At 42.3% G+C, this 25,493-nt stretch overlaps 1 protein-coding gene and 1 long non-coding RNA gene across 3 annotated transcripts in view; one reads left to right on the top strand and one right to left on the bottom strand.

Moving 5' to 3' along the window:
• Positions 1-1,346, top strand: part of LOC109301537 — a 4,405-nt gene extending 3,059 nt beyond the window's left edge. The window contains exon 2 of the long non-coding RNA XR_002098555.1: positions 104-1,346. This is a non-coding gene — a long non-coding RNA (uncharacterized LOC109301537). The remainder of the gene's footprint in view (positions 1-103) is intronic.
• Positions 974-25,493, bottom strand: part of LRP2 (LDL receptor related protein 2) — a 197,197-nt gene continuing 172,677 nt past the window's right edge. For both annotated transcript variants that reach the window (XM_019522761.1, XM_019522760.1), the window contains exons 67-78: positions 22,052-22,180; positions 20,739-20,959; positions 20,088-20,264; positions 18,970-19,089; positions 15,645-15,735; positions 15,053-15,120; positions 14,773-14,893; positions 10,099-10,228; positions 7,242-7,352; positions 6,953-7,060; positions 3,593-3,664; positions 974-2,467 (exon numbers count right to left, since the gene is read on the bottom strand). In XM_019522761.1, coding sequence (XP_019378306.1) covers positions 2,306-2,467; positions 3,593-3,664; positions 6,953-7,060; positions 7,242-7,352; positions 10,099-10,228; positions 14,773-14,893; positions 15,053-15,120; positions 15,645-15,735; positions 18,970-19,089; positions 20,088-20,264; positions 20,739-20,959; positions 22,052-22,180 — 1,510 coding nt within the window. In that variant the 3' untranslated portion in view covers positions 974-2,305. The remainder of the gene's footprint in view (positions 2,468-3,592; positions 3,665-6,952; positions 7,061-7,241; positions 7,353-10,098; positions 10,229-14,772; positions 14,894-15,052; positions 15,121-15,644; positions 15,736-18,969; positions 19,090-20,087; positions 20,265-20,738; positions 20,960-22,051; positions 22,181-25,493) is intronic.

A 25,493-nucleotide genomic window follows, 5' to 3' on the forward strand; every position in this document is an offset into this window, starting at 1 on the left:
CAGGAGCGCCCCCTACTGGCCCGCCTCACGTGGTGGAAACAGCAGAGGGATACGAATACCCAGCTGTGTTCCTGAGGTGGGATCTCTGCACCCGCCACACCAGGTATCCAACTAGCATTCTCCGAATAACAGAAATACTGAACGAAGCTTGGCCCAGGAAGTAAGTAATATCAAAAGGATGGAAGTCAGAAAAAAACATAATTGACTTTTGCTGATATTTGCTTGAGCACATTTCTTTCTCCATGGTGACTGGAGGCTTCCAATATATTACCTGAATTCTGACTATAAGAACAAGTGTGCTTGCTATATTGCTGTCCTGAGACCTCATTTTTTTTGCACCTGGATTAGTATATTGCTTCAATACATGTACATTGACCAACACTTTGAAACGCATTCCTCTTTATTAGAATAATCATGAGATTATTCTTAGATGGTAAAAAATTAAGGAGGATATTAGCAATATCACCTGCATATGTGAACCTATTAACTTGCATGTGATTTGTCCAAGCGAGTCTACCACTATTATCAGTGCTATTAGAATGACATGCACTTTGACGATATGAACCAGTTTGGCCTATTGTGATTTACTGTTGTTAAGGAGAACTACAGTCAGGAGAGTCAGGAACTTCCCACCTCCAACACAAGTCCTTGACACTGACTTCGTTCTCTGGTCTTCAAAAAGTAAAAACTTTCTACTCCCAGTCTACAGCTCTGAATGACACTATTTCCTACTTACAAGGGAATTATACATGTTAAATATATTAAATAGATATGATTTCATTTTATTGTTTACTACTGTGGAGTTCCTTCTTTACTTTACTATGAGTTCAGAATTAGGCTCAATGTACAAAGCAGTGAGGAATATTTTTATTAGTGTTTCTCTAAAGCACAGTTTGGTTTTTTCTCAGACTATACTGACATCAGCAAATTATGTCAGATTTATAGGTGGATAGATTCAATTTATGGATTAAAATATGATAAAATAATACATTTATTAGATTTACTCAGCAGCAGCATTTTCCAGTCATATTTTCTACTCAACATACATTTTGAAATAATTGCAACAAGCATTCTAAATAGACACAGCATATATTTTAAGAACTCAGGTATAAAACAATCAAATAGCAGAAGTCTCACTGTTTATAAATTTAGAAATCTGCCGTTATGTGTAGCTAGCCAAGAATGTAAAATGACATATTATACATTTCTGCAGCAGTACTCAGACTTTCCTTAAATGGTTCATGTTATGGAAACTACACTGGCTTAATAGAAAAGCTAGCAAGATGCACAGTACATTCTGAAAGAAAGATATGGAAATAACCAGATAACTACGAAGACTGCATCACTAAAAACTGTTTCCCTTTCTAGTAATGTCCACCTCAGGAAATAAATAGTCAACAAAATTAAAGTTTCACATGAAAAAGCTGTTTGTTTGTTTTTTAAAGGAAACAGCGTTGTTTGTATTTTGCTGTACAGAATAAGATGTTTTAGAAATCTAGCTACTTTATTTAACAGTACAAAAGTATTTCAGAGACTCCAGCCAAGAACAAAACTATTTCATTGCTGATCAGTAGAAAAATTCATTAAATTAATTATGGAATTACTTCAAGCACTAAAATTTAAATACATAAAATCTTCCTATGAACACTGTTAAGATTTTTTTTAAAATTGGTACCTAAAGAGAAAGCACATATATTAAGATCAGGGGAAATTATTCTATATCAAACAGGCAAAAAAATTAAGAACAATATTTTTAGCTAGTAGCATTTCAGCCAAAATTGCTGCACTGAATTTTCTATCTTTTGTTTAATTTGAAATATTCAGAATGGTAGAACAAGAAAGACCCATTTTTACATATACAGTTTTAAAAGGTGCTGTTATAAATATATGTTCTAAAAGTTTCTGTATATCAAGTAATGCTCCTATATTTACCTTGATTTTTTTTTAGTTCAATCATTTATATAATGAATTTTTCCCTAAATATGCAGTAACCAATTTAGTACTGATTTCTAATAGCAACTTCAAAAAAGATAATCTTTCAAAAATTTACAAATGTACAATATATTTATAACATTACTTTCAGACCACTCAGTGCAAAGATATACATATAGTACATCGTGATAATTGTTCATAAAAATAGTAGTTGGCATTTGTCAAAAAAACAAGGCATAGTTTCAAGATACATTTCCAGCTATTAGCTAAACAGTGTATATATTTTTATAAAGCATCTGAATGTGAACCTCTTTTCAGTTTATAAAAAATATTTGTGCAAATGGATATGTCAATTCCCTAACTGATTAACTAATTATACAACAGAGTCCTCTTTAACAAGATTGGCCGTATCTTTAAATGTATCCTCTGTTGCTGTATAAGCTAAAGGTTGGTCTCTCTTGAGAACGATCTTAGGAGGTGTTGAAGGAGAAGGGGGAGGGGCATTTTCAGTGTCTCCTCGTTGCTCCTTCTCCATCTGAAATTACAACCATAAAAACAATTTATTATGGGCCAAAAGAAATGCTAAACACCTAAGAGGTCTTGAAGTCAGTGGGGCTTCTGGATACATTGCAATTACATAAAGAGTTTTTACATAGAGCTTTTACATAAGAAAAACTCCTCATAAGTATGCTGAGGTTGGTTAGAGGTACAGGGCTGATGAGGGTGAAGGGGTGCAGTCCACGGTGCTGAGCTGTCTGTGGTTCTAGTGTCCCAGAGGACTGTTGCTATTTAGGGTACATCTACACTACCTCTAGACCAGTGAGGCTCAACCTCCAGCTCACAGGCTGAATTCAACCCATGGCACTGTGTCATACAGCTATAGCCCATGGAGCTCCCCACAGGTCTATAAAATAGGCAGCAGGGGAACAGGAGTAATGTTAATTGCCATAGCTCTGGAAAGTGGCTCTAGTTGCCATGGCAATTAATGCTGCCACTGTTTCCTTGTTGTCAAATTTCCTGATCTCCAAGGAGCCCTACAGGTTGGATGACACGGCCTCGTGTGCTGGACTGTACACGAGGACTGACCTTGTGCACCAACCCCATGGTGAATCTGACCTGAGGGGCTGAATGTGGCCACTTCTCTAGGCTACTTTTGAGGCTGCTACCAAAATAAGCCCTGCCAACCTGCTCCAGTTCCACTTGCCCCAGATATGTCCTCCACCATTGTTCTGAAGTACAGGAGAGACTGAGACTGGGAGAGCAGGGACTGAGGATGCCTCAGAGTACCTCACTGCTACACTCCATGTTTGGAGCATACCAAATAAAAGGGGATGGATGGGGCTTATTTTTCAAAGGCAGCCTCAAGACTGAAATTACTGAAGTAGAACTATCCTCAGATGAGCCATCAGGGAGGTCTAAATTATCCTGGGGATCTCTTCAAGCCCAAGAGCCGCCCAGGATTTGGAGGCCACAAACATTGCTTAAAACCACCTCAGTCTCATCTCCTCCCAGACTGCAAGTTCTGTGCTATGTCACTTAGCAGCAAAGTCTTATCCATCAAATTTCTTGTAGAAAAGAAAATGTTAATTAATATTTCCCTTATCATAAGCTATCTAGAAATGCAGACTAAGGAGGAGTGTGATATCATGTTAAACATTACCTCTGCATATATTGGATTTTCAAAATTTGTACTTTGCTTCACTTTTCTTTTGAAGAAACTCCACTTTGTCTCCTACAACATGAAAACATTACAATTTTACTAGTAAGCACTAAGAAGGGGAGGAAGTTCACCTTTTCTTTACAAAATGGTAACACCATTTTTCAAAGGGTTTTTACTAACATTTGTATCAGTAAGAATAATTTTATTCAAGATACGTTCCTCACACCATTTTTTAGTTACCAATCATTTTAATTTAGAGCTTTTGATTTAAATATTGTTAAAAGCCTATCAGACATTGTAGGCACATTCACAATTCCTAAAAAAGGAAAAGCTGTAGGTATAGTTAAGCATCTAAATATATACTTTCTTTTTAAGGGAGCATAGGATTATTTGATCAGAGTGTTTTAAAGACTCATCACAAATCATAACTGAAATGACCAGCTAAACTAATATTCTTGAGACAGCCTCTCCTCCTTCACCAATCAACTTGCCACACAAAATGCACTTCAGTGGATCTTTTTTAGCACAGGAAAATAAACTAGATTTTCAGTACCACTAAATTCATTCTGTTTTAAATTATTGTGTATTCCAGGGCTCTAAGTCATCTCGAAAGATATCTGTAATATATAGTATTCAAATGAGCTCACTTTGGATTACTTTCCTATCATCACCTTTTATTGTTAACAGTGGCCACGTCTACATGAGACACTACTGTGTAGTGGTTACTGCACATTTATTTAATACATGTCTATACGAGTACTAAATAAATGCATATTAACCCAAGTTACTGTGCAGTAGAACCAGCAAATGCCTTTTGTGACGCTACTATGCAGTAGCCTAATGTTACTGCACAGCAGCATCATGTCATGGTTGTTGCCGTGCAACACTACTGAGCAGAAGTATCAGGCTATTGCACATCTCAAGTACATGTGCCCACTGTTTACTTCTTTATAATAGAACATTACTTGGAGGCTCCTGCTAAAACTGAGACTTCACATGAAAGGCTCTGTACAAACACACTAAAAGACTGTGCCTGCCCCAAAAAACTTACAATCTAAAGAGACAAAGGGTAGGTTGAGAAACAAAAGTTGAAGTAATTTACCCAAGATGACACAGCACATCAGTAGAAGATAACAGAGCAATTTTTCTGTTAAACAGAACTCAGAAAAACCACAACAGGTCATCCAAATGTATTTAAAACTATAGTTTGAAATCCCTGGCCGCATCCAGATGAGTGCAGCTAGCTAACCAGAGCCATGCTCCAGCTGCTGGCCAGGCTCCAAGCTGCAGGAATGTTGCAGTTGCAGCTTCCCTGGCCCCCAGGTACGGCTGCTGAGGCCAGCACAGTTGCTGTCCCCAGCCTTCCCTACCCCACCCAGGGTAACCTGCCACATGCCTGGAGGGCGCATGGCATGGGCATTCCCCAGGGACAAGTAGCAGTGGCACAAGGTATACCTCTGCTTCTTGTCCCCAGAGAACCAAATGTCTGCGCTCATCTGCACATGGCCCCTGGGTTTATCTTGTGAATCATGCTTGCATACCTAACAATACTAACATTGTGTGGCAACCCACAGAACCCCTGAAAGGATCTCAAGGCACCATGGTTGAGAATCACTCTTAGTTACAAACTGAGAGGATATCCTAGAACTATAGCTAAACGTTACAGACCACTCACCAGATAACTCTGGGACTTTACTACCATCACAAGCAAGGCCCTATCCAAATTGCCTAAATCAGGGGTGTCCAACCTTTTTGAATGTGGGACTGTATCATGAACTTTTTATTACCCAGTGGGCTGGTGAGCCATATTCAAACACCCTCCGTCCTGGGCCAGAGAGACCCTGCCTGTGCAGCCCTACTGAACCTGCCTGTTACTGCAAGGTTCGTGGTAGCTGCTGGTAGACAGGGACAGGAGGGACCCATTCTGCATCCAGCCAGCTACTGCCCCAGAGACTGAAGGGGAGAAATAAATAGCTCTACATCTCCATCCCCTGAGCAGCACAGCCCCATGAGCTGGCGCTGCCTACGGGGGGCTGGAGCAAGGCAGCCGCTGCACCGTAGCCCCTCACCCGCATGGCCCCACTCACCGTGGTGCCCGGCCGCCCATGCACGCAGCCCCGGTGGCCTCAGTGCTGCGAGCCCAGAGCGCGGGGTCCAGCAGACACCGGCTCCCGCCGCCTCATCCCACAGAGGTCACACCAGGACCCCGCCTGCCAAGGCCCCCCTATGCCGACTTCCCATGTGCTCCTGGGGACAGGAGGAGCCCAGCCAGGTCAGCACCAGCCAGCAGAAGCAGCAGTGGAGCTATGTGCCGCTCAGGACTGACCGGTGCAGGCAGAGGGAAAATGCAGCTGAGCCCCTGCTGCTCCGGCTGGGCTCGTCCCGTCCCGAGTGGGGCACGGCTCCACCGCCACTTCTGGCCAGTGCAGACCCAGCCAGGCTCCTCCTGTCTCCAGCAGCATGTGGGAAGCCGACTTCAGTTGCATGCCGCTTTTCCTAGCCGGTGCTGACCCAGCTGGGTCCGTCCCATCCAGAGCAGCATGCGGCTGAAGCTGGCTTCCCACAAGCTGCTGGGGACGGGACGGGACGAGCCCGGCCAGGTCTGCACCAGTCAGCAGAAGCGGTGGAGGAGCCATGTGCTGCTCGGGATGGGATGAGGCTGGCCGGAGCAGCAGGGGCTCAGCTGTACTTTCCCCCTGCCTGCACCAGTCAGTCCCAAGCAGCACATGGCTCCACCGCCGCTTCTGCTGGCTGATGCCGATGCCAACCCAGCCAGGCTCCTCCCGTCCCCAGCAGCATGTGGTAATCTGGCTTCAGCCGCATGCTGCTCCAGATGGGACAGACCCGCCCAGGTCGGCACCAGCCAACAAGAGGCGGCGCAGAGCCGTGTGCCATTCAGGACTGACCGGTGCAGGTAGGGGGAAAATGCAGCTGAGCCCCCGCTGCTCCGGCTGGGCTCATCCTGTCCTGAGAGGCACATGACTACTCCTCTTACCACACACACCGCGCCGGCAACATCAAGCTGATGCGGTGCGTGTGGGAACCTTGTCCCTTCCCCAGACCTTCAGCAGCCATTAGGAAGCTGCTGAGGGGCTGGGGGAGGGACAAGGGGTGGGAACGAAAGTAAATAGTGTTTACTTTTGTTTTCCATTGCAGCACCTCGGGCCTCAGAAAATGCCTTGGTGGGCCGCATGGTGGCCCACAGGCCATATGTTGGACAAGCCTGCTCTAAATGGACTTCCCTGTCCCTTCAGGACAGCTTCTGCACTATATTTAGTGCTATGCCAGTTTCAAACCTCAAGACCAGTATTGCCATAATTTAGCACTATTGTAAAATTTATAAACATATCATCACGTTACCTGTGTTGTTTCTGTATTTGCAGAAGGCCGCTTTTCACTAGCAGACATTGCAGTTGCATAGACAGGATTTTCAAAATTCTCATTTTCTTCCCTACTGGATGCAGTTATCTGTTTGTAAAAATGATTAGAAAGATTTACATGGTGGAAATAATGAGGAGAAAAAGTTATGACCCAGAGACAAAGAAGGAAATAGAAATGAAAAAGGAAGAAGGGAGAAGGAAAAATTAAGTGCATGAAACCAGTGTAAGACTAAGATGGAATGATGAAAACAATGTTGTTTCTCACTTACATGTGTAGGTTCGGCCACATTCACAACACTGGCTCCACTATCTCTGGTAGTATACACTGGATTTTCAAATGTGATTGGCTGCTTCCCTGCCTCCACGGCAAAATTTTCATTCTGTGAAGGAAGAAAAAAACCCACCAACCACAATGTTACACAAAGAAAATTCAGCTAGTACCTTATAGCCTAAATCTCCAGCTAAGGGGATAATGCTTTCTTGTTTTTCTAAAACTGTGCATGAGACCTGGCACAGATTAAACCCAATATGGAATTTCACCATACAATATTTCACCCAGTGACTTAACAGTCATGAGAATCATCGTTAAAAACCTGATCACATAAAGACAATTCCTAGTCCACTACAGACACAAACACAAGTTTCTCAAAGAAGAAAGATTATTTTCACTAATCAAGTTTCCAACAATAAGGAAATATCAAAGGAAGAATAATTCCAAAAGAGAAATTTCATGGTACAGATCCCAGAATGAACACAAATTAACAGAGCTATCTGAAATATTGAAGAATACAATCAGTTCTTTTATTCCTCAGTAAAAGGACAGCTATACTTTTGAAAAATCAGACAGACATTTATCTTCATATTTAAAAATATGAGTTATGTCAGGACTAAAATGTTTTGTGTTTCTGAGAAAGCCTTCATTATAAATCAATCCTTCACCAGTGGGAGTACACAGCAGAGTGTCAATGGAAGCTATAGCACCCATACTGAGCCAGATGCTCAACTGTGGCTGAAGCACTCAGAACACATGTGCAAAGATGTTGACTGATTTAGGATATGTTGACACAGCCAACATTAGTTTTGGTATTGAAAACAGCAGAGCATGGCTCCCTGCCTGGGCTAATTTACCCTGCCTCTCTGCCTGTATAAAGCGATATCCTAATTGGCTATTCTATTTCCAGAACTTGAGCTAGCTCATTTGAGCAGTGGTTCTCAACCCTTTTAGACTCCATGTTACCTCAGAAAATGCCAGCTCTTTAAGCAGAGCTGTGACACTCGTGTTGTAAAAACACACATCAGGCCAGAATGATTTGATACTATGGATTCCTATTTCAAATCTCTGGGTTTTTCTTGTAAATCATGCTTAGGTGTTTGCACATATAACAGTGCTCATATTGCATGGCACCCATAACACCCTTAAAAGAATCTCATTGCATCCCAGAGCGCTCTGGCACCCTGGTTCAGAATCACTCTTTTAGAGATGTTAAGTGTCTTGCCACCGTGCTACATTGTACTAAAGTTAACTTTGTACTTGGATGGTAACTGGGTGCAGATTTGATCTCTAGCAGCCATGCATTTTTGGTGACAGGTTTGCCTGCGATGACCAACCACAATCCCTTTCTAGCAGCCAAGATGCACAGGTGATGCACTAATCATTACATCAGCTCTTTCTTCCTGTGTAAGTCTCTGGTGACCACAGTGCTGCAAAACAATCAAATTTGAACAGTGCATGACTTCTAGTACACAACTTTGTTTCAGATTTAGCTGGTTGCAGAGTACACCCCACATTGGGTATTCTTTCACTGCATAGGTAGCTGGAATTTTCTCTCTCAGTTTATCTAGATCAAGTTAGGCCACCACAATGCAAAATACTAATGAAGATGTATTCCATGGTTCTTAGTGCAACAGAAGTCAAGCCATTAATTAATTATTTCCCAGTGAACTATAGGAGCACTTGGGAACACGGCAGAGGATCGTGGAAAGGTATTGGAGGATTACTGGTACTTCTTTATTCACTCTGTGCATTAATTGTGTTAGCAACTAACAGGCTGTAAAACTTTGCTTTAGCCCATACATTCTTTTGGACCAGCCAATTCAAATTAGGAGCATCAACATACCGGTGTTAAGGGCATCTGCATGAGAACAGGATTTGATTTAGGAATAACACTCAAGTTATTAATCAACATAAGTCTGTACTGAAGAGAAGCCACATGAAAAAGCACAACCCACTTCAGGTGTTCCCAGGTTCATTAAATTTCCACAGGTCAAATACTGTTGTCTTTTTCACTACAAAAGTTGCTTTATTTTGAAAATGAATGTATTTCTTTGTGGAGAGAAAATACGATATTTTTACAAACAAAATCAGTCTTTATTAGTTTCTCTCTCAAACTGATCTGTACAAAAGATGTTTGTTTATTATCTCAACTTAACTGAAAATAACTTTCATAGAAATAAAAAATTTGTTTGGACATAGGCCAAGGTAAATGTGGGGAATCAAATTTTTTATATATATAAATCTAACCTCTTAGGCAGCAAAAACCTATACTGCTTTTCTCAGGGATGGTAAAGCATCAGCCTGGATAAAATCTATGACATCTCAAAAAATGACAGAAAATCCAGAGTTTGTCAGTAGCAGTGAATTCCACAATTGTACAGTACACTATGCCAAGTATCATTTCCTATGATATGTTTGGAATTCTATGTCTAAAGTCCCTGACAAACATGATCTGGGTTTGAACCTGTGTATTTTGACTTGTTCTACTGTAGACTAAGGGCCTGTTCCATGGTACATCTTCCTCCTATACAGGAGGAAGAGATAGCAATATTAATATATTTTCAGGACCAAATGTGTTCATTTATTCCTTGGCCATACACCAGATTTGCTGAACTTCTTCAACAGGGGTAAATAATTTAATTTCCACATGTGAATCTTGAGTAATATAAGACATTATCTTAAAGAACAACCTACACTTATCTCTGCTTTCACTTTACAGAACATTTTGGAAATCTATTTCAACTGTTACTTCTTTTTTAAAGTGCATTTATTATCTCATCTTTCTTTTTGACACACAGAAACAGCAGCACAACAATGGAGAATTTTGAGTTCATTTTGAAAATAAGCCTTACCATCTGCATTGCTCTGTCTATAGCAGAATCTGCTCCAAAACCAGAGACACCGGTGTCCATAGTCACATCTGTCCCAGATCGGAATGTCACTCCATTGCCATTTTCAGTGGACTTTACAAGACTGGTTAAACTTCAAAAACAAAAACAAGTTATGTGCACAGTAAACTTTTGAGTCAAATACTCTGTGTGACTATTGCTAGGAAATTTTCAATGTATTCCCTCTCTGAGCCTTACTGTCTTCCCATGTCAGCAAAACTCTTGCTGAACACAATGGGAGTTTTGTCTGAATAGAAGTGAGAACATCAGATTTCAGATATATATAAAAGGTACTGGATATGTCTATGTGACACAATGCAGTGCCATACAGAGACATCCAAGTTATATTAACAGAAAGAAAAGCTAAAAATGGGAATCAATTGTCAAGAATGTATGCCTATTTTCAGCTCATACCCATTTTCATGGAAATTGAGAGCGGCATAAGGAAACAATAATATAAGAACTGCCACACTGGCTCAGACCACTGGTCTATCTAGGCTAGTATCCTGTCTCTGATGCTTTAGAGGGAGAGCGCTGAAGCAGGTATATCTAATGTATATCCCCTATTCATTTCCCTTCCTGCCATCCAGCATCATCATTACAGAGATACCAGAGGAAACATTTCTGTTTTTAAACTTTCACTGAGGCCATGGGCAGGTGTTTCAGTTTCATAGTTGTTAGGGGTTGGAAGGGACCTTACAGATCATTGGGTCCAGCCCCACCGCACTTGGGCAGGAAAGACCACTGGGATCAGACAATCCCAGCAAGATGGGTGTCAAGATGCCTGTTGAAGATTGCCAGGGTGGATGACTATACCACCTCTGGGGGGAACCTGTTTCAAGCCTTTGGCACTTGACTTGTAAAGATGTTTTTCCTTATGTCTAGCCTGAAGCAATAGCGGACTTAGGGGAGGGCAAACCAGGCAACCACCCAGGGCCCCACACTTTATAAAAATAAAAATTAGTTACACTGAATTTGTATTATCAATATTGTATTAAGATACTTTCATTGCAGTTTCATGGATAAGGCAAAATGAAATTGAAATAAAGCATGTCCGACTTGCTTATACGTCATCAAAATTAAGCCTCTAAGGGGCCCTGAATGACTCTTGCCCAGGGCCCCCAACAACCCTAAGGCCACCACTGCCTGAAGTGATCTTCAATCAGCTTGTGCCCATTATTTCTTGCCCTCCCCTGGGGGGGCCTTGATGAACAGATGTTCCCCCAGGCCCTGATGTACGTCCTTGATATACTTATGGACTGCCACTAAGTCCCTTCTGAGTCTTCTCTTCTCCAGGCTGAACAGTCCCAAGTTTTTCAGCTTCTCTTTGTATGACCTTGTTTGTAGGCCTCTAATCATGCATGTGGACCTCCTTTGGACTTTCAAGCTTCTCCACATCCTTCCTGAAGTGCGGTGCCCAGAACTGGATGCATTACTCTGGCTATGGCCTCACCACGGCCGAGCAGAGAAGGAGGATGACTTCCTTAGCCTCAATAAATGCATGCTAGTGCTTGTTTTCCTCTGCTAGCTATGGCACCACATTAGTGGCTCATTCATTTTGTTGCCTATCACAACACCCAGGTGTGGTGCTAGCACCTGTTGCACTGCCAAGCCTGTAAGTGTGATGTGGATTATTTCTCCCCAGATGGAGCGCTTTACATTTCTCTGCATTGAATGACATCAGGTTGAGGTCTGCCCACCTCACGAGCCTGTCCAGGTCGGCCTGTATTGCCAGCCTGTCTTTAAGTGTGACCATGCTCCCCCATAGTTTAGTGTCGTAAACAAACTTTGCTAGTTCACTTTTAATACCCAAATCCAAATTGTTGATGAACATGTTGAAAAGCACTGCTCCGAGTACTGAACCCTGAGGGACGCCACTGGTCACCCTCCACCATGTTACATTTATTGTGTTACATTTGTAGTGCTAAATAACACCCTTGCTGCACTGCAGAAAGTGAACATACAACTGCTCAAGCTGCTTGTAGCACCACAAAGATGGTGAAAGCATTATAAAATATTAACTCTTTCAAAGAGGAAGTTCTTGGCTTTGTTGTGCTATGTATAATGCCTGTATAGTTACACATAGCATTACAGAGGTCTCCAGGCCCCCTAGCATCCCACAATCCCCCATTTTCCCTTCTCTATCTCCAAGGGGTGGGGAAGAGGAGGAAAGGGGAGTGGCTTGCTCCCTGATAGCCCACCCAGCCACAAACTGTCACACAGCCCTGCTGGGATCCTGCTCCTACTGGCAATGCCACTTCAAGAGCCCCAGTTCTTTCCAGTAGGGCACTGCCACTGCCATTTCAAGAAACCCTGCAAAAGCCAGCCACAGCTCTGCTAACTGCAGCAGCTCCACTGCTACCCAGCTCTACTGCCTGCTTTGCTGCACAGCTGGTCAGAATTGAGGGTTAGGCTTAGGATGAGGCAATTTCTGCTACCACTGCAAGATCCCCAACAAAAGTTGGGCTCTGGTGCCAGTGGTGGCACTATTAGGGCTGGTGGGTACAAAGAGAACAGTTTTATCACCCTTACCACAGACATGGGTGGCAGGGAAGAGAAAAAGGTGTTTTCAGCAGCTGGCAGCTGATTACTGACAGCCTGCTACCTTCCCCAGTAGAAGTGATGAGTGGCTGGGCTCCCCCAGCAGCAGGAAAAGTCCCCTACTGCCCCTGGCTGAAGTTCACCTTTGAGGTGACTGTGGCACTCCAGCCAGGGGGCTGAAATACCTGTATGGCCCCCCAGTGCTTTATTTTTGCAGTGCTACAAAGTACAGAGGCACTTTGTAGCACTATAAACAGGGACCTACTGAATTCACAGCAGAAGTGGGGTGCGCTGCAGCTCCTTCAATCTTGCAGGTTCCCATGCATGTCCCTCCACCACTGATTGCTGAAGGGGCCATGCTTGCAACTCGCTCCTGATCAGCACGGAGGCAAAAACTGTGGTTTTAAATATAGTGCTGTTTTTGCCTCCTAATTGGCTGAAGCACCCTAATTGGCTGATGCTTGTTGCTGACTGGTGAGGGAGGCAAAAACCATGCCATGTTTATAACCATGGTTTTCGCTTCCCTGCCTATCAGGAGAGAGATGTGGGGCCCCTCTGCCAATCAACATCGAGGGAGGGGGAAGGAGGGGCATGCAGGGGAACATGAAAGATTAAAGGAGCTGCCATACACCCCACTTCTGCCATGAACTTTGTAGGCCCCTAACTATAAATGAATGCCTGTCCATACTCCTAGTGTCTGGTGATGTAGGACACTTCCATGGAAGAAAGCAAAAAGAATATTGTAGTGAGCAGTGGACAGTTATAAGTCTAATTCTCTCTCTCTCTCCCTCTCTCTCTCTCTCTCTCTCCCCCCCCCCCACCTCCAGTTTCTTTCATCTTGCATCAATTTGATTACATAAGCTCAAAAACCAATATCCTGTATTTACCTGAATTTAAAATGGCTTCAAATTTAAGGGAGGGTTGCCAGGGAGGGGCAGGCTGTGCAGTCCCCACCATGCTCCATTCCCCTATCATGTGATCTCCCCCCATTTGCTCCTAACTCCCACCTGGAGTCTCCCCTACACTCCCACCACCGCAAGCCCCGTCCCCCTCTCCTCACTGCACACAGGCCTCAACCTGGGGCTGAGCCACCACCTGTCCTGGGCCAGTAATCAAATATTAGACTTTTTTTTCAACCCATAGTGATTTGGGGGGGAGTGGGTGCCCTTCATCTTGGATTTGAATAAATATGTAATTAAACTGGTGTAATAAAGTTGAGGCAGTGTGGATGCAGTTATATTATTTAGTATACTGTAGCATTTATATTGGAACACCAAAGTATACTTATATATGTATATGACCACATTGCAGGATACAGCAATTTAATTATATCAGTTTTATTAGTTAAATTGGTGCAGGCAGCATGTATAGATCACCTACCCAGTCATACACACACACACATTCTTTCAGCTGCAACATAAAGCTGAAAGTGTCATTTGGTACTCCTTCACTTTAAGGACCAAATATTACACTTGAAAAGAAAAGGAATAACAACATTAACCTAACTATATATTTTTACAGAAAATGTTTAGAGCCTTCTTGCATTCTGAGCCCTTTCTTTTCCCTTCATCTCTTCTCTCTTGTAAAAAAGTGTAGCAGTTCATGAAACTGAATTTCATTGGACTGCTTTGCTCCTCAGGTGGCTCCTGCTCAGAGGTCTCCTGCCTCCTGTGCACCAGAAAATTACAGCATGTGTCCTAACTATACCCCTAGTAACTGTCTTTCTTACAAATAAATACAAGGTTCAAGAAGACACCCCTTTTGCAATGATTAAACATTTCCTGTAACTAACTTGCTAGATTTGTATCCTAATTTTTAATAAAATAATAAAAGAAAGATATTTATTTAACAATTTCATAACCCTCTGAATGGACTATTCTGTGACCAGGTCAGTACAATTTGACAATGGTACTTTGCTTTAAAACAAAAAGAAACACCAGAGCTTTGATATCAACTAAACAAAGAAATCTTCAGGATTTGCTTTTTCCCTGCACCCCCCTGAGGAAGTATTATGTAGTAACATATATACTATATTCTTAAACATCTAGGCACAGATGCACAGAGACTCCAAACAATATCTTACTTTGTGAAACCTACCTTGGCAATTTGGGAAACGCTGGTAAGATGGAGCCTGTCCGTCTGTAGTTAAAAAAGCCTCCAGCCACCAACACTCCAATTATTATTATTAAAATGACTATCAGCAATACTGCTACTGCTGCTATCAGAGACAGAAGAATAAGTAAATATTAAAGCAAACACAGATTAATGTTAAAAAGAAGCTCACAGAATTATAAAATTGACTTTAAACAGATATGATACTAAGGCATTTCGCATGCCTCGAATCAGTTATCAAGTTTAATATATACTTGAAGCTTACTTGTTCCCGGAGGCACTCCTCTTGATAATCCTATTTCACAATAATTCCCAGTGTAACCGTAAGAACACCTGTTAATATAAAAGGACAGCTGACTCTTGTCTTTTATTAAGTCTACTACTTCAACTTTATTTTTTTCTGTAATGTTTACCTAAGTGTCATAAATTTTAACTTGCATTTTAGTAATTACATGTTTCACTGACTGAAAAGAGAAATAAACAGAGCTACAGCAATGCTGAGTCATAAAACCTGAATACTTGAAGTTTGGAGATTTCAGTGGAACAACAGTGGCACCTACTGGTTCATTTAAGGGTAGATTTCTGATGCTTTCCCCTTTCATCACCAGGCACTCCTTTATTCTATAGCTTGTACTAGTAATATTTTGGGTGTGTTTATTTTTTTTTAAACTGTTTCATTTCAAAATTATTCATATTTTATTCTCAAACACACCCTTCCTAGCATTGCTACGAATATGCTATTGTGATGTGTTACATCTTCTGTTGCTGCATCACCTCAGTTACATTTTAAAGAGCTGAAAAGCACAGGGAAGCTAAACGAGCAAGTTCTGACCTACAGTACTGACATATTGACTTACTTGCATTTGGGAAGGTTGCTTTCATCAATATAGCATGTCCCTCCATACATACATCTGCATGCTGGTGGCATTGTTGGAGGGGGTTCAATAGCTGTAGAAATTGAAAGCCAGGCAAGAGTTAATGAGTCATATCTAGCACAGCGTACACGACAATGCAATATTTTACTTCCTTTAGGGTCAAATTTCAACAAGTCCTGTCATTTTGGGTATGCAATAACTCCAGTTTACTGTGTACAACTAAAGTGTGTGTATTCAAATGTCAAGGCCACTTGCTGCAATGCTGTTTTTAATTCTAGGGCTATATGCTGTTGTTTGATTTACTTTTCTGCCAAAATACAATGTTTAATTCAGACAAAACTTCTATTCTTGTATAAAAAAAATGATTCAGTAGCAGCACTCAGTGGTAACAGGAAAAGTATAGGTTTCAATGTTTCCTCTTAAATATACAATTCATTTCCATTTCTGCAAACTGCAGGATCCTGCAATGTATGCTCTAGTACTGGAAAATGAGAAAAAGATGGCCAAAAAATACATGATTTTATCTCATCTACCTCAGACTCCGTCAGCAAGCCAGTTTGGGGACTGAGATCCATAGGAATGGGTAGTAAGTAACATGTAAGGGTCCTGCTACATATTCAAATTAAAGCTGGATAGGAACCAGCTACAGAGTTGATACACATTTTCAAGCACTAACTTTGTAGCTGGATGGCTCTTTTTATAGGTGGACAGTCCTTTCTATGGTGTGATAATTACTTCGTATGTGTGGCTGTTTTAAATTTATTGTGCAATTAACCAGTTAATTGCATGATGATTACTTTGCAGGTGTGGCCATCCTAAATTTAGTGCATGATTAACCAATTAATTGTGTAATAAATGTAATGTGTAGTGGGTCCCTACACCTAGGACATATTTATTTATGGAGAAAATTAAGGGAACAGTGGAAGGAAATTTGCTTTTAAACCTATGAAGTGCCCAAATCTGAAAAAACAAAAAAACTCCCAGACATTTTAAATTATTATCCCCATAGTGTTCATTGGTACAAATCAGCTCATATTTGCATTACCCAGTATTACACAAGCGTTTCTGTTGTCCTTCAGGAACTGCCTGAGGGTGTGTGTAGATGAAATGGGGACCCTAAATTGAAGCGGTGGGTTTTTAAACCCACCGCTTCAATTTAGGGCAAAGTAAACCCCTGTGTCGTGCACACACCCCACACTTACCTGCCTCTCCAGCAGTGGGGAGGGAAGTGCAAGCAGCCAGTGGGCAAAGCGGACCTTGGACTGTGGGGAGGGGGGGAGGGGGCTGGTGCTTCCCTCCATGGCAGTGGTGGGCCCCTCCAGGCAGCACTCGCCTGCAGGCACCCATCTCAGGCAGTCCTGGGGGGGCACTGCAGCCATGGGAGGAAGTACTGGGCCCTTGTGCAGCTCAGGCAGGCAGGCAGGCTCTGGGGGGTGGGGAGGGGAGGGGAGGAAATCAGGCTTGCTGCTTTTCTTGGGCGGAGCCTGCCTCCCCAGGCTGCTGCCAGGCTGCCTGCAGGACTTCCTGCAGAGCTGCGGAGCTGCACTGAGCCCAGTGCTTCGCTCTGCAGCTTTAGGGGCAGCAAACTAAAACACCTCAAAAGAGTTTTAGCTTGTTGCACCCCAAGTCATTTAAGGTGCGTTATGCCGCTGAATTTCCTGCAGCAGTTGGAATTAATGCGCAATATGCTGCCAAGGCATGCAAACACCATCACCATTAAAGCGCTGCAAAAGCATTTAGCCTGCTTTAAAGTATCATGCACACATGCCCCTTGCTTCATCTACACACAGCCCAAGGCTGCAGGTATCACAGTATTGCCTGAATTGACTTAAATGAACAGCAGTTGGCAAGTTTTAAGAGGAACTCATAAAGATAATTATGTTATTTGGATGTTGAATCTAATGAAAATCTTAAAAATTGAATAACATTCTTTAAAGTACAGTTTTATTGGTCTGCATTAGATATTCCAGAAATGTATATATTAAAAGATTAGTTTAAATATGATCTGAATCCCATCAACTGTAATGGTCTTTAAATGACAAATGCATTCAGCTCTGTCTTCCTTATGCTTATCACTTAGATAATTACTCTACTTGGTAAAATATATTAGTGGTAAGAAACAGTCTATTCCTGAAGCATTTCCACAAGCAAAACTCCCATGTAAATAAATGGGGCCATATTTACTCAAATTTAAGATTACCCGCCCACCCCCTGTAATTACATTCAATACATGGAAAATGTATACATTTGTTATCATTTTCCATATATAGAATCTAATTTTTGGAGAGTTGTCTTTAATTCATGCCTCACACTGTTCCAGGGAAATAGGTGGAAGAGGGGGGTAGGTAGTGCAGGGAAGTCAAGCACCTTGCCCCCTGTTTGTGCCCGTCTCCCTGCATGCCCCCTATTCCCCCTGCAGCCTTGGGCCCCTCTTCCCCCTCTGCTCCCCCTCCTGCCCCCTTCTTCCAGCCTCTGCTTCCCCCTCACCTCTTCCTCCCCACTCTGTGTTCCCCACTCCCATCCACCCCCCACCCTGTGCTCCCCACTTCCCTGTTTCCTTACCCCTGCTCCATGCTGGTAGATTCCATCCCTGTTCCAGCCTGAGCACTGAGCGTGGCCCCAGCCCAGCCCTATAGCAGCCATGTGGGCTGCATGTCACTGCTACAGGGTCAGGCTAGGGCTGTGGTCAGTGTCCCAGGCTGCAGTATATATAGAGTCTTCCACAGCAAAGCAAGGCTAAGGGGGGAGAAAGGGAGACAGGTAGGGGAGCTTGTGGGGGGGCAGGGAGATGGAGTGAATAGGCTGTAGGGGGTAGATGCCTCCATTTGCCTCCATCCCCCATAGCCTGGGGGACTGATGTACCATAGGGGTGGCCAACCTGTGGCTCTGGGGCCACATACGACTCTTCAGAAGTTAGCATTGGTCTCCTTGAATCTTTGAACAAGCACACAGTGACCAGCTTCTGGAAACTGGTCACCATGAGCTCGTGCAAAGATTCAAGGACACATATTAACTCCTGAAGAGCTTCATGTGGCTCCGGAGCCACAGGTTGGCCACTCCTGATGCACCACATCCCTTGTTAGAAAACTCTAGATCCACTCATGGCTGGGAACAAAACCCGATGTCCTTATTTCTTGGTCCCTACTTTAACAGCTGAATCACCTTCTTTCCAAATTACATTTCTAATTCAGAAATGCTTTATTGGTTATGGAAATACATATCTCTCCCCTGCCCAAAAACAGAATTGCATAATAATGGAAAAAATATTAAATCAGCGATTCCTCCAGTTTCATTTCACTCTGATTACCTGCATCACACTCTGTGCTGCTGCCTTCTACAAATCGAGCTCCTTGAGGACAAGCACAAGTGTATCCCCCAGGCCTTAGCAAGCAGAGGTGGCTGCAGACATCTTTACAAGGGTTAGGCACTGAAATACACATAGCACAAAGATACATGAAGAAAAAATCCAGCTGCAATTCTGGAGACATAATATGGGGTTTTTACTGGTCAGTAAAGTAAGTCATGAATATTACAATCAGAAAATTTGAACAAGATGTTTTCTCTAAAGCTACCCTAACTTGATGCCTGACTTTTAAGCATAGCATTTTATATTAAAACTCTTTGGCTGACATACTTTGTATTCTTTCTAAGGGATAGATTACGGCAGTGGTGGCCTACATGAAGCACAGGTGCCACAGACAGTACTGACTGTTTGTGATACGTGGCAGATGGAAGAAGGGACAGGCAGCACAGTGGCAAGGAGCATATGGCAGGAAGCAGAAAGCTGAGTAGCATATCAAACAAGAGAAAGGGATCGGAGTGGCATTCTGGGATGGTGCAAGACTATTTTGTGGCACATCTGCCAAAAAAGTTGGCCCCCACTAGATAATGAAAGCACAAGAAGTTGAAGGAATGAATAGGGCATCCCCGGTGCCTACGAACTGTGAAGATGTGAAGATATAATACTTTCTGGGAAGAGCATACTGGAGTACCCTGCACTCCCTCTGAACTGCTCTGCTAGTGCATGAATAGTTAAGATGCATTCATCCTGGCTGAGGTAGTCTCCTTTGGAACCCGGGCTGGGTGGCTTGCACTTTGTATGGGAAACATAAATGTATGTTATGACTGCTCCCTGTATGACAGCCAGGAGAGGTGGGGAGATGACACAGCCATACTTTAGTGCTGAATGATTCCAAAGATAAGAAATATTACGCTGTTATGTTTCAACTCTCATTTAGTTTTGGATAGCCACAAAGTACTTTTTTACACTGCCAGCCTCATTCCATTTCTATGTTCTCAGAGCTACATGTGCTGACAGATATGCCTGTTACTAAGGTACTACTAAGCTTCCTGAAGGCATTGTTACTGATTTGGATCTGCAGTTTCCAGATAATAAGGAACAGACAATCCAAGACAGGTGATTACCTGACTGATTGTATCTATGCTGATGATAGATGCGCACTTGAGTGAGCCAAGGGTTTACAGTCAGCATTTTCACTTTTTCTCCACTTCCAAATTTATCTTTCTTCCAGACTTCTCCTCTTTCCTTAGACATCCAATATAAATGGCCTTCAAAGACATCAAGGCTGTATGGACTGCTTACTTCTCAAAAGAACAAAACAAGAGTCAGTCACCGCATGGACCTGTAACAGCACTGACGAATCAATAATGATTCTTTTTGAATTCAATATTTGCATTTTTGCATTTAAGGTATTTTACTAGTAGATAGGTCATTAGAAGATTGACAACAGAATGCTTCTGTACCTACAAACACAAGTAGAAGAACACTAACCCACCTTGTGATACATTCTATCCATATTGCTCAAGGGATTTGGTCCCAGTGGAACTAGTTTTCCACCACTGCATATGTTGTGCCTTGAATAGTCATTTACACCTGTGTAAAGTAAATCTAAAAATCTTCCAAGTGTGATTCTTAATTAGGTTCCTAATTGGATGCTGTGCACTTTTGAAAATCTCCCCCCAGTTGTGATGGCCAAGAATTAGAAAAATCAAGATATAAATTCAACTTGATTTTCTAAACTAGGAATATATGCAAAATCCATATTCATATCTTACCTCCCTGTAATACAATGGTTCTATCTGTCCCATCAGGTCTCATGGATTCAATAATATTTTCTTTAGAATCACTCCAGTAGATCCTGTCATTGTTCAGATAATCAACAGAAAGGCCTGTTGGCCAGCCAAGGTCATCTGAAATCAGTGTTTGCCTTTGCTGCCCATCCATCCAGGCACATTCAATCTTTGGCTGCCTTCCCCAGTCAGTCCAATACATAAGCCTAGAAGAATGTAACTAAACTTTAAAATGGTTTAGATCTCACTGCTTCACAGCTTCATTGAGTAGGCCACCCTGTAGCATATTGCTGTATGCCCTACAGAGTACAGCACCCAATTTTACAAAGAAGGAATTATTTCGGGATCAAGGATATTTTATTCTGTCTTTTCCTTCCACTTATAGGCCCAATCCAGCAAAGTGCATGTGACAGCCCCATGATATAATTTATAGTATACCTCATGTACTGCACAAACTGGTCACTCTTTAGACTAATCAGCAACAAGAAAAAAAGAAGCCATTGAGATTTCTCTGTTTCTTGTAAACTATCAGTGGACGAGATTCCTGCAGCTTTCCATGTTCCAGTGATAATAAGCAAAGCAGCATGCAGGCAAACTTTAGGAAAGAGATTTTTATAGTTATCCTGAATAGCCCATGTCATCCACCAATAATTTACAGTTTGATAGACAGCAGCTTGGCTTCTGTTTGCACTCCTGGGCTGCATCTACATGAGATGCTGACTGTGCAGTCATTACTGCGCAGTCATTTAGTACCTGTAGAAACAACTACTAAATGACTGCACAGTAACTCTGGTTTTTGCTGAATGGCTTTTAGGTGATGCTGACTGCATAGTAGTTTGTTACTCCTGTGCAGTAACATTGCATCACATGTTCTGGCACATGACACTACTGTGTAACAAGCTACTGCACAGTCAGTATCTCGTGTAAATGTGGCCCTGGTAACTCTGCTCTGACCTCAAAATAGTGTCCTCCTGACATTTGGCCTAGAGATACACTGTATAATTTAAAAACTCTTTGCTGTCAGGACATACACAGAACTCCCAATGAAGTAAACAGAAATTATAGCAGAAATAGAAAATATATCATTCTAATAATTTGCATGTCATTTTAATATAGTAGTGACATACTGATATGTTACTATATATTAATAAAGCATATACCTCTAATAATATATCATTCTAATATAAAACAGTTATATTAGATTTTCTGGTAAGAGCTCTCTCCGCAGCATAGGATTCTGACTTGTCTTGCTTGTCACATACCATTGAAAATAATTGCATCAGTCCTGAAAAGCTTACCCCAGTTTGGGATTGACAACTATAGCTGCTGGTTGATCCAGCTGAGAGTAGATAAGCCACTTCCTGTACCTTCCATCTAGTTTTGCCACCTCTATTCGATTTGTCCCTGCATCTGTCCAGTAAAGATGCCTGAATTATATAAAAAAAAATAAAATGATTCAGATGGTCAAAATACCATGTCTCCATGAGCATGAGGAAATCAGTTTATCTCTTATTTTTCACTGAAACACTGTAACATCAACTGGAATAAGTAGTAAATAAGTAATACAGGGAAACTTCACTGGTTGCATTTTAGAATGTAGTTTGCCACACCACTCTGCAACAGAAACCTTGCTACTGAATTCAAATGCAGGTTGCAAAAGAGTTTAGGGGACCTGTCTATAAAGATCACTAGATTTCTCTTTGTGCACAAGTTTCTGAAGCTGCTCTTGTTTCTGTCAAGTTACCTTGATCAAAGACCTATTGGGTGCGTCCACACAATATGCTTAACGCTTAGTAGACTAATTCTACTTTGCATTAGCATGTCACAGCAAAAACCATGCTAATGCTCTAATGCCCAGCAGAATTAGTCAATTGTGCACTAAGCATCACAAAAAGACCACACGCCATTGCTACTGCGCATCAGCATGGGCTACTGTGCATTTATGTAGCACCTCATATTAGAGGTACTAAAGTTAATGCGCTGTAGCAACAGTGCAGTAATGCATGTGTAGGTGTGCCCACTGTGAGGTTTCATTGTTACTTCTAGGCATTGTAAGTAGTTAATGAACATCTTCACAGATGCAGCAATCTTCCAGAAATAGAAAACAGATTCATTAAAACTGAAAATTCCTTTGCCATGGAATTAGTTTACCAGTTCCTTTGGAGTGTCTGTATTCGACTTCTTGTATCGACAGCTCTTGCTACATTTTTACTTTTTGACAATAACATTTTCAGAAACAAGTATTTTAATTAATTTATATGTATCATACCCTGATGCACATGATCTCAGACCTCAGGAGTCTACAGTTAACTTTTCTTTGGATTTGGCTAATCATTATGCCTTTGCCTTTCTTCTTACCTCTCTCGGATTATAGTTATATGCAGTAAATTTATCATCTCCAGTAACAGCATCCTCTAGTTTACTGCACTGCTATGGGCAGGCCGCTTCTTATACTAGAACCAGTGTATCTGTAGCCATCTGGTACCACAAGAATACTAATTAACTTGTGGAAGAGGCAAGTAAGTAGCTGCCTGATGCACTCTGTGTGCGCAACTCCATTGCTTCCAGTTTAGGAAGCAGCAAGCCTGTAGCAGTGCAGTTGCCACTGGGGTGGTAAGTTTACCAGCTGGACATAGCTTCAAAGAAGATTATATATTAAGCAGAATACTTAACACCGCTGGAACTTAACTGAAAATGTCTCTTTTCCCCACTCTGTCTGTTTATCGAAGTGGCCTTTGAAGTACTACAAGAAATCTGCAAGACACATCAGATTCAAAGGGCTAAAAAGACTGATTTCAATTATGCCAATACAGATGCAAGAGCTCCCCCGTCAGATTTCTAGCAAGGACATGGAAGTGGAAGCAGCATTAGTCAGGCAGATGGACTAATCCTTCTATTGCTCATGAAGGGTGAGGTTCAATAAGGACAAGTGCAAAGTCCTGCACTTAGGATGAAACAATCCCATGCAACACTATAGGATGGGGACCAACTGGCTAAGCAGCAGTTTTGCAGAAAAGAACCAGGGGATTACAGTGGACAAAAAGCTGAATATGAGCCAACAATGTGCCCTTGTTGCAAAGAAAGCAAGTGGCATACTGGGCTGCATTAGTAAGAGTACTGCTAGTAGATCAATGGAACTGATTATTCCCTCCTATTTGGCACTGGTGAGGCCATATCTGGAGTACTGTGTCCAGTTTTGGGCCCCCCACTGCAGAAAAGATATAGACAAATTGAAGAGACTTCAGTGAAAGGCAACAAAAATGGTGAAGGGGCTGGGGCACATGACTTATCAGGAGAGGCTGAGGGAACTGGGTTTATTTAGTCTGGAGAAGAGAAGACTGATGAAGGATTTAACAGCAGCCTTCAGTTACCTGAAGGGAAGTTCTAAAGAAGGTGGAGCTAGATGGATCTCAGTGGTGGCAGATAACAGAACAAGGAGCAATGGATACAGGTTGCAGCAAAGGAAGTTTAAGTTAGATATTAAGAAAAACTTTCCCACTGGGAGGGTAGTAAAGCAGTGGAATAGATTACCCAGAGTGTTTGTGGAATCTCCATCCTTTGAGGCTTTTAAGAACCAACTGGACAAAGCTTTGGCTGGGATGATATAGTTGGGGCTGGTCCTGCTTTGAGCAGGAGGTTGGACTGGATGAGCTCCTGAGGTCCCTTCCAACCCTAATTTTCTATGATTCTAAGAGTAATCAGCAGGAAGTTTGTGCATTCACAAAGCTGTTACCAACAATTTCTCTCATTTTCACCAGACTGCACACCTGTTGTGCTTCGATCATCCTTCCTGTTCTATTTCTTGACTGAGCCGCTTGGAAAATGGTAAGTTTAATAGCCTTTATATGTCAACAGCATGCAGATAGGTAGCTCAGCTCTGTAAACTCTCTCACTTCTGAGTCTGATAATAAAATGCCTTTCATCCACTGATTCAGTAATCTGACAGATACAGAATCTGAGTGAAGCAGATATAAGTTTAGAAGGGAAAATTAACCAGACCCCTGCCATCTCCCAAAAATGGGAGTCTTTCAGACTCTTCCCTGTTTCTTGATTCTTAAATAGCTACTGTTGCCAAAATGTCTATCTTTCACCCTGTAAGGGGCCTTCCACCACTCTGCCATAGAAATCATTGCGTTCTGGGTCTGAAAGAAAATGGAAAGAAACACAGAATAGAAGGAATATGAGAGTCAAGGAATGTGAGAGAAAGAATATGAGGGTGAAGGAGAGGTAAAGAATACATCCATTCATCCAGGAGTGAAAATCGCTCCAACTGGATCTTGAGTTCCTTTAGTTGGCATGAGGTCAGTCAGTGACTTGGTCATTGTGGTCCACCACTTTCAGGTTGGACTGCTGCAATTCATTCTGTCTGGAATGACTGCCATCCCTAAAAAGTTCCAGCTGGTCCAAAATGCAGCAGCCCACTTCTGAAATTACACTGGAAACTGAAAATCTATCACCCACAATACTGGCTCCTCACAAAGCACTTCATACATACTATCTGCACCTATAACCTGAGGGCAGAGGAACTCAGTGTCCAAGACGAGTGGTCGTTCCTTAAGGAAACGATACTCAGGGCCCAAGGGGTGTCCATCCCGACAAGAAGCAAGGGGGGCAGGAGTGTCCGAAGGATCACCAAAGGCGTCCAGGAATGCCTGCTTGCCAAAAAGGCGGCGTACGCCCGGTGGAAGGGGGGTGAAATCTCCAAAGAGGAGTATACCTCCTCTGCTCGGGCCTGTAGGC

Source organism: Gavialis gangeticus, unplaced genomic scaffold (genome assembly GCF_001723915.1).
Source record: "Gavialis gangeticus isolate Ggan-Ray unplaced genomic scaffold, GavGan_comp1, whole genome shotgun sequence".
NCBI lineage: Eukaryota > Metazoa > Chordata > Crocodylia > Gavialidae > Gavialis > Gavialis gangeticus.